At 36.3% G+C, this 19,056-nt stretch overlaps 1 protein-coding gene across 10 annotated transcripts in view; it reads right to left on the reverse strand.

Moving 5' to 3' along the window:
* The window catches only part of USP34 (ubiquitin specific peptidase 34), a 115,664-nt gene that overhangs the window by 44,299 nt on the left and 52,309 nt on the right, over window positions 1-19,056 (reverse strand). For 9 of the 10 annotated variants that reach the window (XM_021527497.3, XM_085576967.1, XM_021527496.3 and 6 more), the window contains exons 16-36: window positions 18,187-18,401; window positions 16,351-16,466; window positions 16,140-16,267; window positions 14,785-14,874; window positions 14,184-14,279; window positions 13,056-13,138; window positions 12,344-12,498; window positions 11,366-11,479; window positions 10,574-10,673; window positions 10,270-10,429; window positions 9,741-9,867; window positions 9,497-9,644; window positions 7,732-7,832; window positions 6,717-6,926; window positions 5,971-6,096; window positions 5,184-5,306; window positions 4,984-5,067; window positions 4,581-4,667; window positions 2,888-3,088; window positions 1,451-1,533; window positions 316-356 (exon numbers count right to left, since the gene is read on the reverse strand). In XM_021527497.3, the coding sequence (XP_021383172.2) occupies window positions 316-356; window positions 1,451-1,533; window positions 2,888-3,088; window positions 4,581-4,667; window positions 4,984-5,067; window positions 5,184-5,306; window positions 5,971-6,096; window positions 6,717-6,926; window positions 7,732-7,832; window positions 9,497-9,644; window positions 9,741-9,867; window positions 10,270-10,429; window positions 10,574-10,673; window positions 11,366-11,479; window positions 12,344-12,498; window positions 13,056-13,138; window positions 14,184-14,279; window positions 14,785-14,874; window positions 16,140-16,267; window positions 16,351-16,466; window positions 18,187-18,401 (2,588 nt within the window). The remainder of the gene's footprint in view (window positions 1-315; window positions 357-1,450; window positions 1,534-2,887; window positions 3,089-4,580; window positions 4,668-4,983; window positions 5,068-5,183; window positions 5,307-5,970; window positions 6,097-6,716; window positions 6,927-7,731; window positions 7,833-9,496; window positions 9,645-9,740; window positions 9,868-10,269; window positions 10,430-10,573; window positions 10,674-11,365; window positions 11,480-12,343; window positions 12,499-13,055; window positions 13,139-14,183; window positions 14,280-14,784; window positions 14,875-16,139; window positions 16,268-16,350; window positions 16,467-18,186; window positions 18,402-19,056) is intronic. The other variant, XM_085576968.1, reaches the window with a different exon arrangement.

A 19,056-nucleotide genomic window follows, 5' to 3' on the forward strand; every position in this document is an offset into this window, starting at 1 on the left:
CAGGGAAAATGTGGATGGGTGAAAACATGGACTGGATTTCCACTGGAAAGTGGATCGGGAATAACTACAACCAGATTTCACCCTGAATCCAGATTGGGGGAGAAAACCCAGACTGGATTTCACTCAGAAACCATGCATATTTCCTTGCAGTAATATGATGGATATTTCCTGGATCTATATTTAACCATGGATATTTCCTGCAGTAAAACACAGTCTTTCCACCATCCTAATGCTGGAATAAATCAAAATAACAGATTCTCATCAATTTGCCATCCCAATTATTAGCTCCTTACACAGGTGTTTTGCAGCACTGACCTTCATGCCTCGACCTGTGATCAGACTGAGCCTTCAACACCCTGATGGAAAGAAGAGAAAATTATTTGAATTTTATCACAGAACATAACAGATTATCACTCAGAAATAAAAGTACACACAAGGCACAACACAGTTACTCTTAAGTAACCACTTGGAAAATCATTCATCTTAAAAGGATTCATTGCTTGCAGTATTCAATATTATAATAACAATAATAAAACTAGGAAAACCTTCCAATTACCCCCATAAAGCTTTACTGACTACAAGATTAAAAGCCAAGGAGAAATACCCGTAGCCCCTTCTTTATTTTATCCAAAACAGAGATGTCAGAGCTAAGAGCTGACCCGTACAGAGGAAATCAAGTTTTCTTCATAAAGAAACCACACTCTGAATAAACATTTGCAAACTTTAAATGTTTATATTTATTTACCTCCATTTTTATTAATGACAATAAAAAGTTAGGAAACCAAAAATATAGCATAGATACTTAAAACTTATTCCTGCAACTCAACTAGAGGTCAAAGTTAAGCACATCTGCAGACTGGAAATGTTCTGAATATCCTTAACAATCTTTTAAAAACATGGTAAAACAACTATCCATCACTTGGAATCAATTCTACACCTCCAATGTAGCAAAAACCTGACCTCCCCAGAATCAGTCTGCCTGCCACAATGCAGCCTTACACAGAATTGCTTTTCTCAGGACAAAAAGGCAACAGGACCAAAATCTCCAATAGGTCAGATTTTGCCTTCAGTATCAGTAGGATGGGAAAAATAAGTCAAAACTGATGGACAACCAAGCAACATGAAAGTGAATTTATTTTAATTTCTCCTTTACGCTGCCTTGAAATTGAGAATGCTCTGGAGAAAATGAAGGGATTTTGGCATGAGAATTCACATCATTTATAGTTTATACATCCATGCCTTACACTCTGACCACAGAGTTCTCACCCCTCTCCTCTCTGCCACTGCAGGAGGTGACTAAGAAAAGCAAGTCTACAGCCTGTGGAGCTCAATCTCTGATGTGGCTGTCAATGGGAGCACAGCTGGAAGAGCCCTGGGGTCGTGAACGAAAGCAGCGATGAAAATGCGCACACTCGATCAGCTTTATCACAAAAATAAAAAGATATTGTACCTAGGTGCCAAGTTGTCATATGTATAAGCAACTGACATAAGTCGCTGAATCAAACTGGTTCCCTGGACAAGTACAAGAAACACCTTTAAAAATTGAAGTTGAAAGAAAAAAAAAAAAACAACAAGTTAATATAACAACAAGCTTTTTGATCTGTTTTTCAATTATACACACTGTGTGAATCTAAATAAACCCACCTGTGCAGAGGGAGGAAGGGCCAAAGGCAAATCACAGCATCTTCACAGTTAACAGTTTATTGTGTTTTTTAAAGCAGAGCTAAAATCCCATGTTTCACTGACTAGGTCTAGATGCTAAAATTTCATTCTCTAAAGAAGACAATTCAACTGAATAGAAAAAATCAAGCATTTATCTAATCCTCTCAGTAAAAGCACATTTTTTTTTTTTAATGCATAAACTACCTTTGAAAAAACTTAGGTTTGAAGAGACAGGGCTGGGGATGAGGTTGGACACTTAAATTTTACCTGCCTCTGTGATCAACACATTTTATTGACTAACCACTCTCTTAAAGTATTCATCTTTAGCAAATCTAACAGACTACATAGAATTTTAAAATCCAAGTCTGAAGAAAACCTTGAAATACTTAAATATCAAATCCACAAGAATCAAAAATACTAATCAATTGACAACTAAAAATTTAAAAACAGTTAGAGAAAGCAACAGCACTGTTTATATGTTCAAAAATTTAATATATTTGGTAAGTTCCTGGTGTGACAGTAGCCCTGGTTATTTAGGGATTTGTTTTGTCAAAAATGGCTGATACTTATAAAATAGTTAAGGTCTTTCCAGGTAAAACAAATGGGAAGTTTGGCTCCAGCTCAGAGTTCAGACTTGCCCTTTTGGGCAGTCACATCTGGTCCTGTGCCCAAGAAAGTTGATTTACACTGAACATTTCCCTGATGCCAAAATATCCCAAGTGCTTGGCCTGCTCTAGGAAATCAGCATGCAGGAATCTGTCAGGAAGGTTTACAGCTGCAGGTAAGTTCACACTCACTCAGATATCACTAATAAAGTTATTTTCGTGCTTACTAAAGGAATCCAACATGGATTTAGCAAGGACAAGGGCAGCTCATGTTATAAATATAGGTTAATAATAATATGTTACTGTAAAAAAGGACTGATCAATTTAAAAAACAAAATCTAAGAAACAGGGACAAAGCACTGGAATTCTGAATTCCCATTTAATGTGTTCATCAATCACCAAAAAACACCTTTTAGTTGCCAGGCTTAGAACTATTAAAATACTTTTCTAGAGAACAAGTAAGAGATAAATTATATTACCGAGATCAATTATATTATGAGAAATTAGTACTACTAGCTTTTTCACTACATACTTTTATTACTAAAATAAGGACTTCCCATTTGCTCTTTTAGAAAAGGAGTAGTTTCCTACAGCTCACGGAACCTCTGTGTGTCTCCTACCTCTGTCAGCCGAGGGATATGAAGGCCCTTGACGTGGTCACTGGTCGTCTTCCTGGATTTGCCCGGCCACGTCCTTTTCCTGTGGCTCTCTGCTACCCCAGACCAGGCAAAGACATCATGGTAAGCCAAATCCAGATCTGAGGGATCCACTGCAAACTGGCAGATCAGCTTCAGCAAGCAAGCAAGACAGTCCAGCTGCCACTGGGAAGGGGAAGGAAAAGAAATCTTCAGTTTTGAGGGATTTATTTTACACATAATTTAATGCCTGCTATGGAATTTGCAGCTGAAAATCTCAGCAAGGTATAAAGAAGAAAAAACTAGAAGAAACTTGAATTTAGCTCAAACTGAATTATTAAAGAAATATGGATATTGATCTAGTACCGATATCCTACTGTGACAGACAAAAACTCTCTAACAGTTTAAAGTTATAAAGGGTGTGTTTATTGTGTGTGGGATAGCTCACAAATACACACTGCAGCTTCCAGGTGATTACAGAGTCCTTTTATCCATCCAAGTATTGAATACCCAAAATACAAATACATACTCGTCATTTTGGTACATCCCATTCCTCGCTTCATATGCTAATCACTTCAAAAGCTATTCAGCAAGCATGGTTTGTTCCTTGAAATGGGTTGGTGGTCCCTTTCATGGGGAGGGGTCCCAAAATGAGGAAGTAAATGAAGTCTTCCTCATTCTGACCTTTCTACCTTTACAATGCAAACATGACAAATGAACTCGTGGTAGAATACCCATTCCTTGTCTTCAATTGTCTTCAGAACAGAAGAGGCCCACAATTGTCGTATGTTCCTAAAAGCTATTTGTCAGTTGCTATATTCTTCATTATAAACCCAGCTAACTAAACACTGAATTGACATGCAATCAATTATTAGTTAACTACTAACTCTTAACTTCATTAAGGCCTACTCATTTATTTTAATTAACTCTAGTAAGGCTTATCTCTAATTAAAATCTTAGCTCCTCCAAAATCTCTAAATTCCTTAAAGTTTATGTTTCAAAACTAATGATAGAATAATGAAAAATATGATTATTAGTCATCCTTATATAACATGTTAACTATTGAAAAGTGTCTTTATTAGCACCACAGCCACTATGCTAATTGTCTCATTGACAGCAATGGAAAATGGTATTTCTTAGCCTCGTAGATAAGGGAAAGATAATTAACAGATTACTGCTTTTAACACAGACTATAATAAATAATTCTCCAAATAACAGCCTTCCCTAAAATAAGCAGGGGAAAAAAAGAGCAGAAATGAACACTCCATTCTTGTTTGGCTACTTTTGATTTCTTTAAAAAAGTATGATTTGTTACAATAATATCAATGCAGCTGCAATCATTCCTGAGGATGGAACACAGGTTTTTTCCCTCTAAAGGTTCCATGAGCTACAATTTTAAGAATGGATAGCCCTCCCCAAAACTCACAGAAAAACAGGAAGGGTGGTTTTAAAACATAAAAAAGCAGAATTATATGTATACTTTTGTTTTTAAAATAAGCTCTTCCAGGAATATAAAATATTCAAAAAAAGATGCTACTGCATAGACTCTGGTGGTTTCAATCAGAGAATGAATCTATTTCACAACAGAACAATAACTGTAACAAAGGCTCAAAGTATTAAATGTCTTTACAAATACCAGGAATATTCTTCTGGAGGGAAAGGGTGACTGAACACCTACCACAGTCCATGATTCCTGTTCCTTAGGCTCTAGGATTCCAGAATTGAAAATTTCCAGTAGCTGTTGGAGCCCTCCAGCAGCAACAAACTGTAAGTATATTATAGAACCAATGTGAGAAAAAGCAGATACAGAAATACCACTAAGATCAGTTAGATACCAACCTAAGCTTTAATAATAAATAAATTATAAACTATTCATCTAGATATTTTATGAAAGCAAATTAAATAATTGTACATGGCTACCACAAATTTACAAGCCTGATAATGCAGAAAAACTTGCAAATGTTATCTCTAAATTTGAGATAAAAGATTTTAAGACAGATAATGTTTTAAATGGGTTTTTATTTTATATATGTCTTGAAAAACTGTCTTAGGTATCATGGAATACTGTAGGAAAAACAAACCTTGCAACTCCATGTGTTTTTACTGTTTTCTATTTGATCTTCACTTGAATCATCTGAGTCTGGGTAAAGATCACTGTAACTTCCCTAAATATAAACAAGATGAACTGTAAAAACAGCTAAAGAATTGGAATATTATAAAATAAATCATCAATATATGCTTTGGTTCAGAGAAACACAGAGATTCTGTGCAAAAAAATTACCGTAGATTCACGTCTTATCCTCCTGTTGGGCTTTCCCAAAGCTTCAATAATCTCCAGGGCATACAAAAGTTTATGGGCACTTTTAATTCGTAGAAGGTCCTTCCAGCTAAAGCCATCATTACCCTTAAAAGTTAAAAAAAAGACAGAAAACAATTAATACAATTATATGTAATGCTCATCTATCTAAAAATTCAGGGGGAGGATTTTTCAAGTGGCATGGACAAATTATTTGGCGTTTAATTTAATCCGTTATCTGAAATTAGACAATTTCAAGCAGATTTCCATACATGATTAACAACCTGAATAATGAAAAGGCAACATTACTATATGCTAAAATACACACAATTTTACATTCGAGGAAAGCAAACATCACACTCTAACTGCCACCAAAATTTGATGCATGTGTGCATAAAAAGCTGCAATATCCAAAATCTGTTAGAATATAATTTCAAGTGCTTTTAAAGAGGCTGAGTAATATTTTTATCTGTAGGACAAGAAATCAACTGTGCTTCTAAGCAACCCATGCTATTAATTGAGGCAATAGAGTACAAAAGTATCACTGTCACAACAGCCACAGTGTTAAAAGCCAGGCTGCAGCTGAAGAAACTGCTCTTTCAATTCAAGTAAAAAGACTGAACATTAGTACTGACTATTCTTTTAATTTACAAAATAAATGTTACATTTATGTTATATTACGTTACATTCCTATTTGGGGAAATTTCAACTAATGCACTGGATGCTAAAAAATTCAAGTATAATAAAGATAAACATGCAAAATTTTGTTCACCTGCTCATCAGAAATATTCTGGAATGCCTGCAGCATATTAGGGCATGTTGGTAGGAGCATTAACAGTTCCCAGACACGTCTGGATAAGTTTTCTGCATGGAGATGGAGCTCTTCACACCTTGCACTCTGACAAACCAAACCATAACCATTCTTATGGTTAACTTCTTTGAGAAAATTACATTTCAAAGCCCAAAAATGTATTTATTTGTAGTTAATAAGCTGTTTCCTATCTAATAACTAAATCCGTAATTAGGACACGGTATTTGAGGTCTCAACTTGCAAGAAACTAAGTTACATGATTTTTAAATCATATCACATATTTTAAAATATTTAAATGCAAATAAAACTTATAAGTAAATTACAGGTTCAAATGCACTATATATGATTTAATTTCCCTCAAGCTAATGATGGTATACAAGACAAAGCTTGGTTTTTTGCAATAAAACTTTACAAACCTTTCTTCAACTCAATTCCCATTATGAGTCACCACATCTACTTAAATCATCAATATTGTTTCTTAAAAATTGCTTTTATAGCTTCTACAATATTTAGAACATCCAAATGTATCAGAATAATATTATTGCTAAGAACAAAGGAGAATTATGAAGATTTTACCACGTGAATGAACAGGAATAATCATCTCTAGCAACTGAACAGAGTAGAAAAAAAACAGGCTACACAGGAAAACCAGATCAAATGAAGTAAGACTTAAATGTAATTGTTCTAATAAAATTACTCTAAATTACCTCACTATCTTCCATAGCCACTTCTCCAGAAGGAGGTTTAAAAGAGGCCAGCATCTCTAACAAATCAAACAGGGTGGTAAGATGAGGTTCTTGCAGGAGTAAAAGCATTGGAATGTTGTCCTTCTGAGGAGGAGGTAGGCAGGAAGCTGGGAGCTGGACACCTTCACCTTTGCGTTCTCTCCTGGGGGCACCAAGGGACACAAACACCATCTGGAACAGACAGACAAGGAGCAGAGAGACAACTTTATGACAAGCCACAGAACGCTTCCAGAAGGGTCAGAATTAAAAAATTAAAGACAAATTTTTGTTTTGCAGTTAAATTTTGGCTTTGCAGCATTTTCAGCAAGTGCCACAAATGAAGTTTGGGTTTGCTTTCAGTTAAGGCATTCATGGTGTAGCTACACTTTATGTCTCAGATTTTAGCTTTCATATTTTCAAAATTCTGTACTGCTTTAGTGTGTGGGCCGGGGCTTCATATTAAGGGATGGTGAGCTCTCTTCATAGAGCAGGGAGACAAAACAATCCCTTCTAGCTGGGGACCAAGGACAAATGATCCAAACCTCAGGCCCAAGAGCATAAACGGCAGAATGAAGAGAGAAAAACAAGAAGGATGGGACCTCATGGGCTGAAGCTGTAATTGGAAAGTTAACTCCAATATGCAAATGGAGCAGAACTTATAAAAGTGAGAGACCTTTTGTCCAGTCCACTTTGTGACCATTTTGGGTGTAGCCCTGGCTGGGCTCTTGTACTGCCCAAGGTGGATCCATTAACGATATCCTTTTAATAAATCCCTACTTTATTCTTTAACTCTGTCCATCCTCAGTTCTAGGTCAGCCTTCCCAAGGCATCACACTCCTGGTTCTGTCCCTGAAGCTGGGGAGACTCCAGTCCTGAGCTGGTATCACCCCAGGGATTGATCACACCCACCCCACCCTTCAGCAGAGCAATCAGCTGCAGAACACAAAAACCAAGCCTTGGCCACTGCTCCCAGGGCCTGCTCTCATGCTGCCAGTACCTGCATATCCTTAAACCCCAGCTCATGGAGCGTTTTCTCATCATAGTCAGTTGTCAGTTCGTGCCCAGATGAAATCATTCTCACAGGTCCCATGAGGCCACCTAGGATAAAAGCCTATTTTTCAGCAATATTCTGAAATCCTAGCTTCAGTTTCACTGTTTTAACAGTACACATTAAAACTATGTGAGGCACAGTTTTTTGCCTCAGTAGAAGCAAAAACTTGATGCAATTTCCTCAAGAAAAGTGGTTATTACATTAAACTAAATTTACTTGCAAGTATTCACAAATAACCTTTGCAATACCAGGTCATCCAACTTTGTAGTGAAGTGTTTATAATACAAATTCAAACATGCCTTCCATATTTTTTGTAGTAAATGACACTATGCCACAGAAGGATAATAGAAAATGATTGTGATCGTCAACAAAACGCCCTTGTACCATACACTTGTGGTCAAGTCAAAGAAGCATTGATTAATCTTACTTAAGTGTAAGTTGGAACCAAAGAAGTCACACCCACTTCAGAAGGTAAAAACTGAGAACACCCTGCAAAGAACTCAACACTGAACAAAAAACCTGAACCATTAAAAGATTAAGAATTAAATTCCATTTGTTGCAGACAACCAAGCCTCTCTTCTAACAAGCAGACTTTGCCCAACATGACCACATTTCTAAAATGCCAGTTACAACAAAAATAATTATTTTCTGCTATGTGGTGGAAAACAAGACAGTTTCTTTACTAAAACTGCTTCTGATGACTAGCTGGAAAAGGATTTTACAAAGAAGGCAATTAATGTGTCCAAAATTCAGTCTGGTTTACTTGCATTGTATCTCATTAAAACCTGGTTTTTAGAAGCTGGTAAACTGTGAAGAGCAAGTCTGAATCATGTTTAAACATATACTAACAGCAGTGTTGGAAAGAACTGTTCACCGACAGAATTTATTCAGATAATTATTCATTACATGCTAACTCACGCTTATAATGAGAAAGAAATCCAAGAAAACATAAAGATAATTCAGAAAACATTTTGAACAGCAATAACTGATAAAAATGCTGTAATATATAGTATCAGGGATGTAACATCCTCTAGGAAGGATAAAGCAGGAATTTTCATTCACTCACAAACACAAAGAAGGAACAACAAGAGGATGCATATTCACTACACAAAGCAAGGTGACATTCTAAATTAGGAGCCTCAAAGCAGAACAAAGAATAATTTCTGCTACTGGATGACCATAAATTAAAAAGCAATTGTAGGAGTAAGAAAAATCTTCCACCTGACTGCAACACATGTATACAGAGCATAAATTATGAATTTCAATCGTGGCTTCAAACTCTGAATCAAATGGCAGAGCCAGAAGTGTATTAATCAGATGAAGTACAGAGTAAGATACACAGAAATGGAGAATTTTATCGAGGTATGTGCAAAAGAATCTAGAGTTTACAGAAAATAATATCATTCAAAAAACAAGAAGAAAAATAATGTGAGAAAAAAAATCTATTGGAACATAGAATTTGAACAGATTCAAGGACTTAAGGGATTTACATTTTCTTTGCAATTTCAAATAAATGGTAGTGCTTTAGAAACAACACTATTAATTAGAAGCAAGGGTAATACTAATTTGAACTACAGGTAAAGAAGATAAATCATAATACTTGCTTAGCTGGGCCATCTGAGCCAAAAAAAAAAAAAAAAAAACCAACCAAAAAAAAAACCCACAATCATTTAAGTTGTAAAGGCAAAATCTCCACGTAGGAACAGCTCACCAGGGAAATCCCCTTTGCGACTGCTTTGGCCAAACTCCTGAAGGTGTGCTTGCTGATTTATCTGCTCCTTCTGCAAATTTTCATACCAATGTGTGACTTCTGCTCGGAGATCAGCCACCTGATCACTAGGGTACATTTCTATGGTCATCTGAAAGAAAAGAGGCATTTCATTTTCTCAAGAGATCTGTGGAATTACAAGCATTTAGCAGGGGAGGGTGTGCCTGGAAAAGGAATTTTTACTCACCTTGTCAGGAAGTCCAGCTGGCTGACAGACAATCCTTAGAGGTAGCGACTGTTTGTCACTCAGGGCTTTCAAGTGACTGCTGATGCCAGTGCCTTCAATCTGCCACTGTCTCAGGTGATATGCAAACCTTAAGCAGGGAAAAACAAATAAGTGTTTTTGTCAAAGCCTATTTGACACAAATGTTTGCTGAACAATGAAAGGCAAAACCTGCAAATGTTATTTTTTTTTTCAATGACAGGAAGTTATTGACAGCCTTGCTATGTTTCAAATAAAATTAAAATAACTTTGAAGAAGTTTCTTTGTTGAGGGATGGGGAAACATGAACACATCCATGTATTTTTATACAAGAATAAAGGCCAAATCTGTTAACTGTTTAAACTTTATTATCTTTCACAATTATTCCCTACTGTCCTTCCTTTACACAAAGAAACCACTCCTTAAATTAATGATCACTCTTAACACACTCATCATTATAGTAAGAGGAATAGAAATAAGTTCTACATCCAAATATATCAATAGAGTTGTTTACCTTCTCCTAAAAGCCTCCAGATGTGTTTTCAGCATTAAGAGCCCTCTTTCAATAATGGTCAGACTTGAATGAGAGTCTTGCTCCAGGTTACTCGAAGCTATCATCAGACTCTCCATACACTTGCTAATAAATTCCTGTTCTTTCTCCAGACCAGTTTTACCTGCAATACCAGTTCAAGTCAATTTATAGGCACAGCTTTGGAACAATGCATTTTAATACTACTCATAATAAAAGGATAGTGCTGGGTATTGTTTACAGCACTGTGAACAGCAAAAGAATAAAAGCTCAAAATGAAAGCTGATACCATTGATGTAGTAGGAGTTGATGTACTGGATGGCTGCTCGACTGACATCTCCAGACTGTGCCCTTAAAGCAATGCCCCAGAACTGGTCCATGCCACACAACTGTTGGACAAAAGGAAAATGAGCACAGAAACAAAATATTGCCTCATTATTTTACTGGGAGTGAGGGTTTTCTGATCTGAGACATTCTTTTTACCTCTTGACTCAATCATTAACAACATCTCACTTTCTCCACTGCTTGCACTGTCATCACTGCACACACCAATTAATACAGAACTCTAAATTTCTCAGAAACATTTTCAAAGTCAAAAATGAGGAGAACTGGCTGAAATTCAAAATAGCGAAATTTCATTTTTGACTAACAGGAGTACTTCCAAATGACACCCTAAAACCACAACTACAATCAGTATTGCAAGAAAAAAAAGAAAAGCCTCAAATCAATTCAGAGAATATATTTGAAATATAATTTTATTTATGAAGTAATTGCTCTGGATAAAAAACTCCTAAAGCACACAATACATAAACTGAGACACATTTTACAACACATTTTTAGTCATAGTTAAGTATGAGTAACAGAATGTCATTTGACTCTTCTTCATTAGACAAGTAAATATTACAAAGCTGTTTTTTAAACTCAACAGTGGATATAGCTCAGTTATGATAAAATATGATAAACTGCACAAAGAGATGCAGGCAACAGGTATCACTTTTTGATGGTTTCCTATCTTTGCCTTGAGAGACAAAATCCACATGTGCCAGAGAGAAGAAAAGCAAGAGACAGAATCCAGGCTCACCTCGGAGTTGGAGCCACCATCATAAGCACTCGTAGCCAGTCGAGCCAAATTACACAAATGCTGGAAGAGGTTTAGGCCAGTCATACTGATAGTTTCAGGTTTTAGCTGTGGCATCTAAACAAATGCAAAAAAAGGTCAATGCTGGAACAGAGTAATTACAGGGTATTTATTTCACTAGCACTGTTGCTACTCATCACTGCTATTGTTAACCCCACTCAAATGTAGTAGATTAAATAGATTTGTTCTTGAAAAAGATCATACCCTGAGTTTTGGATAGAATAAAAAAATCAACTATAATTGGCTTAAACAGGTCACCACTGATTTGAACTGTAACAATGCAGAGGGGAAAAAAAGTTACTTCATTTTAACATCAGCTGCTTAACTTATCAACAGCAGGAGAATTTGTTAGCATAAGTGCCATCCATCCAGAAAAAACTTATACATGTGCAGAACTAGACAAAAACCTGTGTAATCCTGGGAAAGAACTAGACTACATTAATTATTGCACAATCTATCAATTTTGTAATGTCACCTGTCAAAACAGATAGAACACCTTGGAGAAAGCTCTGCATGTTTGTCTTTTCAGTGGCTATACTGCTGATATTTGTAGGCTCCTCCAAAAAAGAAAAATCCATTTTCCAGTCAGGTGGAGCTGTACAGCAAAAAGCAAACTATAGTTTTGTGAAGTTTTATTTTTTTCCAAATTAAAATGAAATGCTACACAGTTGCAGACAAACACATGGGCTATTTGTAAAGAAGCACTCAGGTAAATTGTAGTGTGAAAAGAATTCCCACTAATCAATTTCCTTCCTCTCTTCAAGCAGAGAAAAACCTTTGCATGACAAGCAGGGACCTCCTGGACTACTGAAGAGATGATTTCCACAGAAACAATTTTAAATGCAATAAACCGTGCTGATATGGAATGAAACATTCTATTCATTATTGGAATTTTAAGGCTGCACTGAACTCTGCACATACCTTTTCCAAAAAAAGATGCTTGTAAGTCTCCATACCCATGGCATGCTGGTCTTTACTCCGTACTTGATTCAAGAACCAGTGTAGTGCATCATCATAACATTCAGAATCTTCTACTAAGCAGTGCCACAGGATATCCACTTGTTCTAAACTCAACCCTACAATTGGGGAAGTATTTTTAACTATCCTTTATAACACCAAATATTCCATAAAACCCAAGAACACACAGAAAAATATTAATACTTTTGTCAGGTCACAGCATGACAATTCCATTATCTATAGTGAGACCACCCAAATATCAATTGTAAAAAGTATAATTTCTTTCTTCATAAGGAAAATTAATTTCTGACAGTATTGGAATATGAAGAATTATTCCTTTTTGGAATATAGTACTCCAGTAAAAGACCTCATTATGGACACTAACAATTATGTACCATAATGCATTATCTTCCTTTAGTAATTACTACAATCCTCTTCTTTAGAAAAACTGCAGCACAGAGAACATGAAAATTTGTTCTCACAGAACTGCAACAGAATTTGAACTCCAATGTTGGTTCTGTGCTTTTGCCAGAAAATCTTCCTTTTTTTGAAACTGTCTCAGAGATTATTCTAAATTGTATGTTTAAAATAACATATTAAGCTGACATGGATTGCTAAGAGGTATTTTTGCCTTACTCTGGGGTGCTTCTGTGGTAAGACAACCTGAAATACTCACTGAAATGATCTGGGGATCCCAGAGTTGAAAACACACATGTCAGAAACTGAAGACGAACCTGAACCTCTGCACTGTGGCTGTATCTAAATGAAAATTTGGACAAAAAAATGGAAGTTTGTTTCATTGTTTATTGCCATAACTTCTATCCTACTCATCCATGTGCCTCTTAAAAGCATAAATAATTGTTTCTTTGAAATTTCTTTCTGAATTTCTAGTTCAGTGTATGGCCCAAACACCACCTGAAGAGGTTGCAAAACCACCCCAAACAGCAGAATGACATAACAGTTGTCACTAGATAAAGTCCTTTTTCTCTTGGGAATTGAGAAGGGGGAATAGAAGTGGGGTTTAGGTCTTACAGTCCAATTCAAGTGTATCATTTTGTCACCTTGCAGGATCTACCTTATTTTTTCCCCTAAGTTGTAAAATGCTGATATTTCTATTCTAAATTTTCCATTCCAAATGACACAATTTCTTTATAAAAATATATTCATAACCTACATAAAATATTGACTTTATTTCTAGCAGCAGAACAATTTCTCATTTTACCTGAATTCAAAGGATCCCACCTTCCTAAGTAACTCCTCACTTAAGCAACATCTAATATAAAGCGTGAAGTTAGATTTGAAGAAGATAAATTGGACCCACAAATAGCAACATTTTTCAGATGTGGGTGCCCATATTGACGTTGACATCTGTCAAAACATGAACAGTCTCTTCCTCTGGGACTGGGGAGTTGGAAATTGCATTGCTTGTTTATATACACCTGATTTTAATCACACAGATTAGAATGTGCAGATGGATGTATTCAAACAAAAAAATAATGCAAAGGCTAATGACAAATTTTAAAACTAAAACATTTTAATAGTTCTAGTATACAAAATCACTAAATTAACTTGAACATCAAAACCTTCATATTTGCACACAAATATTCAACATGACGTCTAACAAAAAAATGACATGAGTTAGGGTTTTTTAAGAAAAAGGAGCTATTTAAAATGTTTTTACAGACTTTTGTCTCTCTAAGCCAGAAATGTCCCTACAGAAAGTCTTTACTTACAAGAACACATCAGCAGCAACACTGATTAAAACCATAAAATATCAAACACTCCACATCAGCTGTGTACTTACAGTGCATGTTTGTGTCGTCCCTCTCTGACTGCCTGGATGTAGTGTACCAAATTATCAAAGAAAAGTTTCATCATATTTAGTTCTTTTTCTGCCCACCTGTGGCAATTTAAAGGACAGGAAGTATTATGGTTTGCTTAAAAAGATCAGAAAAGCCCCAAGAAGCAGAAAGCTATTACAGAAAAATGGCACACACATAATTCTCCAGAGTAAGCATTCAATTTTCCATCTCAGGAGCATTTTCCAGTACTGTACTCTCTTCTTCCTTGCAATCCTTATGGTTTCCTAATGTTATTTTCAGGTGTAGGACTGACAGAACACTCCCTGTGGAGCCCATGAAAACTGTTCCTAAAGGCCCTAATTCAGCAAAGGTCTAACTGAGAACTGGGCATACGTTTAAATGTCACATCAAAAAGGCCAAGAAAAATTGCTTATTATCACTGTCACCTTTTCAGAAGTTTTGTCAGTCCATTCTCTACAGCTACAACAGGCAGTTACATGGTTTGTTCTGCTAAGGAATGCTGAACTCTGTATTATCTTTACCTTTCAAAGGGTTTTATACACTAAAGCGCCCCCTAAATTCTTTGGACAGGGTGCTACTTACATTGTTATCCAATGTGTATCATAGCTGCTCCCAAATTGCTGGAATGTTCCAAACAGCTTGGGAAGAAGACGAAGTGAAACTACTACAGATCTAAGGGAGAAAACAACACATGATTATTACAAAACTGAAATCATTGATTGAAAAATTCCTTTGAGAAGCTCCATTTCTGTGAGCAAACCAACTAAAGGAAAGTGCTGTAAATCACAATCATAGAGTGATTTGAGTTGGAAGGGACTTTAAAAGTCACTTCATTCCATCCCCTGACAAGGGCAGGGACATCTTCCACCCTCCACTATTCCAGGTTGCTCCAGGCCCTGTCCAACCTGGCCTTGAACACTTCCAGGGATGGAGCAGCCACAGCTTCTCTGGGCAACCTCTGCCAGGGCCTCAACACCCTCACAATCAACAGTTTTTCCCTCCTATCTAATCTATACATACTTTCTTAAATTTTGAAGCCATTGCTCCTTGTCCTGCCACTCCAGGCTGTTGTAAAAAGTCTCTCCACATGTCTCTTCAGGAACTGAAGGCCACAATTAGACATTGAAGCCTCCTCTTTTCCAGGCTGAACAATCCCAATTCTCTCACGATTTTCTCACAGGAGAGGGGCTCCAGCCCTCTCATCAACTTCTCTGGAGGTGCTCCAACAGGCTCATGTCCTCTTGTGAAATGCCCCATCAAGTCAACCAGTAAGTTTTCTGAACCTGAACTACACTTCAATTTCTTTACATGCAACTCCTTGGACACACAGCTGAGAATAATCTCTCAGCATGCTTCTAACTCATCTCACAAAAGCAGCTCTCAGCAAAAAGATAACACCATAACACAGCAGGTGATGTCTAGCATTCATCCGTACCATGAAAATAAATTCCACTTTCACCAATACAATCTCACAGCTTTGGCTGGTATTAAAACAAGTTCTCTGAGGTCAAGATGCTCCTTCCTCACAAAAACTAGACCCCCTAACACACTTGGTGGAAAAGAACTTGTCTGCTGCTCAGCCACTTGCGTGTAAAATCTGAATATTCAGTATAAAATGCTCAGGCCAAGGCACCTGACCTTGCCCTCTACTCAGTGAGGTGCTGACCTGATTTTACCAAAGGCAGGAAAGCAGTAAGCTCTGGCACAAGGGAGAACAGACAAATGCAATAAAATGAGAAATTCAGGACACCATAACAAAAAGAAATGGAGCATCAGAAACATCCACAACACTTTGGAAACTATTTTTATTATTTTGCTTTTGCCTAGTTTGTCTTCCTGTATAATGAAATAACCATTAAAGCCAACTAGGATTTCTGGTATGTTGCAAAAATAAAAATAACATACTTATAAAACAGATAATTTATGATTGAAGTTACCTGTTGTTTGCTAAATTTTCTAAGCAGCCTTCAATAAATCTCATTCGAATCTGTCTGTCAGTGAACCAGCAGACTAAAGAACAGAGCAGCTTCTCTGCCTCATTTATTAACCCTTCAGAGAGATGAATCTACAGCAAGTAGAAAGAAAGGTCAGTGAATATTTTGTATTTATTTTCTTTTTTAAAATAATGTTTTCTGGTATTGGACTCACTGCATCTTCATCCTGGACCAGATCCCAGAGCAGGGTATTTCCTTTCTTACAAACATTATCCAAATTAATGTCTGTCACGGCATTGCTGTTGTACTGATGTTTGTGAACTGCTGGTCCTGCACAAAATAAAATGACTATTAGTGAACAAACAGAAGGATCCATCTGAATTGAACATTATTGCCTAAATGCACAAACAACAACACATTTTATTTGTTAACTTGGGCTATTTCAAAGTGCAACAACATTGTAATTGCAGCTTTTTTTACATGTGGGTTCTTAAAAGACCATACCATACCCAACAGGGCAGTTGGGCCAATATTTACACTGCTTTTGGCTAATGGCAAAGTGCAATTAAAAACAGCACTGAAGTACAAAAGATGTAATAGCTTTTTAATTTAATTCATACTGCAATTAATATATTTCTTAAGCTTTTCTGTGGTGCCATGGTCCAAAGAGAGTTATCTCCATAACCACCAGGGCAGGAATGCAGGGAAGGAACACATTTCAATAAACTCCCCTCCTACTATAGGATTCCATTCATCTAACTGAAAACCAGGGAAAACAAACAGCATTTTTCCATGTGCTACACATCAAAGTGCAGGATTTTATAAACTCATCATGTTTTCATAAACACTGATAGACATTTTCTTTCCTCTCTGTGCCCACAGCTGGCACCATTCATTGATCTAGTATTTAATACTATTTTCATGGAACAGCAAAGTCAAGTAGAAAATTCAGACTGCACACAGAACACTGTAATTATTTGCACATGCAAAACTAGGGGGGGGTCAAAAATAAAATGCACTGAAGGCCTCACACTCAACCAGTAATTTCAATCTTCAGTTAGACAAATAATATCTATGGAAAATATTGAAAAAATATGCTGATTTATAGATTTATGAAGTTTTTAATAGTTTCTTCAACTCTGCAGTGTAGAAAAAAAATCCAAATTTTCAATGTCAGGCTAAAATTATTATCATAAAAACTTCTCATTCAATTACGTCAGGGAAATATATAAAAAGCACTGGGTTTGCTGTCTGCTGGACAAGAGCAAAACTTGGTTTTTGCAGGCCAGCAAAGAAAAACATGAACCTTTCACCAAACCTGCTCTCCATTATGTTTAAAACCAGGGTAAAAGAGAAAAATAAAGCTGCCAAAATAGCATATAGAAAGATGATATAATTCCTGAGAAGTGTTTGAGGAGCATTTTAAATTGCACCCTGAAGTAAACCAGAAGATTTAGCAGTGTAAGATGAAATAGCATAAAATGCCCTTTTTATAGCAAACTCCCAAAAGTATCAAGTAATCTTTTAAGTCATTTTTCCAGAATTATCTTCTCTAGAGTCCATTATGGTTAATTCATTTATAGGTTAATTTATGATGTCAAATGTACAAAACCATAGTAATGTGCACCCACCAGCACAGAAAATTGCAGAAAGTTTTAGACTGGAAAATCCTTTAAAGAGAGTCTTGCATTTCAGTACTACCTTTCTTTACACTTAAATAACCTATTAGGAAAAAACACTTACTAGGTTCTTCTGTGCCTTTATTTGTTTTAATTTGCATTCAAAGCTCCAGATTACATGGAAAGGTGGGGGACTTAAAAATATAAACACAGCTAAACACAAATGAATGTTTCTGTGTTGACAAATGAACACGGATACAAAAATTCATCTCTTGGAGAAACATGAAGTTCTCAGCAGTCATCATTGGTTTGTTGTTTTTTTTTTTTTTTTAATACAAATAAATTATTAAAATAATTTCATTATTTTAATTACTGGAGACTAATTCAAAATGACAAACTAAGTTTTTCAGTTGTTCCTTTATAACTCTTACCTTGACTCAGATGTTCATGATAGATAGAGGCCAGGTTTGGGAGGTGCTGCTGAAGATGAGATGTTAGCTCAGCATGGGAATTAATCTGTACAAGCTCTTCTTCACAGCCAGACTCTTCCCCATCAAAATCTGCCATATTTTTCTCTGATTTTGCACTGACTTGAGAACTACTGCAGCTGACATCATCTGCACTAAGCATATCATCAACCATATGTCTGTAAAAGAAGAGTATCAGAATGGACAATATCAAAGAGGAAGTTGTTTATAGCTGAACACAAGTGAGCAGACATCTCCCTAAAGCTAAAGTCAGAATTAATCATCTGTTTGAACAACAGCCCTTGTACAAATTGGCAAAACAACTACAGATAAGTAAACTAAAGGTCTCACTAGCATGATGACTCTGTTGGCTTCTTAGTGTTAACTAAATGCAGCATTTTCCAACATTTTTTAACATTTTCTTAAATGCTGCCTTATTTATTCAATACCAAAACTTAAGAGAAACCTTTAATCAAACATTAACGAATCAGATATCTGTGTAAATGTCTGTGATAACAATCATCTCTGCAAGACAAAATTATCCTGAGGTACAGCAGAATGTCCACACACCAATTTCTGCCCAGATGTAGGATTTTGTTACCACTTTTATTTCTGTTATGGAAGGAGTCAGAAGAAACTGCATCAAGGGAAATATAGGCTGGATATTAGGAAGAAGGTTTTTTACAGAAAGGGTGATAAAGTACTGGAATGGTGTGCTGGGGGAGGTGGTGGAGTCACCATCCCTGGATGTGTTTAAGAAAAGTGCGGATGTGACACTCAGTGCCATGGTTTAGTTGAGGTGCTGGGGCATGGACTGGACTCGATCTTTAAGGT

The sequence above is a fragment of the Lonchura striata genome, chromosome 3 (assembly GCF_050655825.1).
Source record: "Lonchura striata isolate lonStrDom1 chromosome 3, ASM5065582v1, whole genome shotgun sequence".
NCBI lineage: Eukaryota > Metazoa > Chordata > Aves > Passeriformes > Estrildidae > Lonchura > Lonchura striata.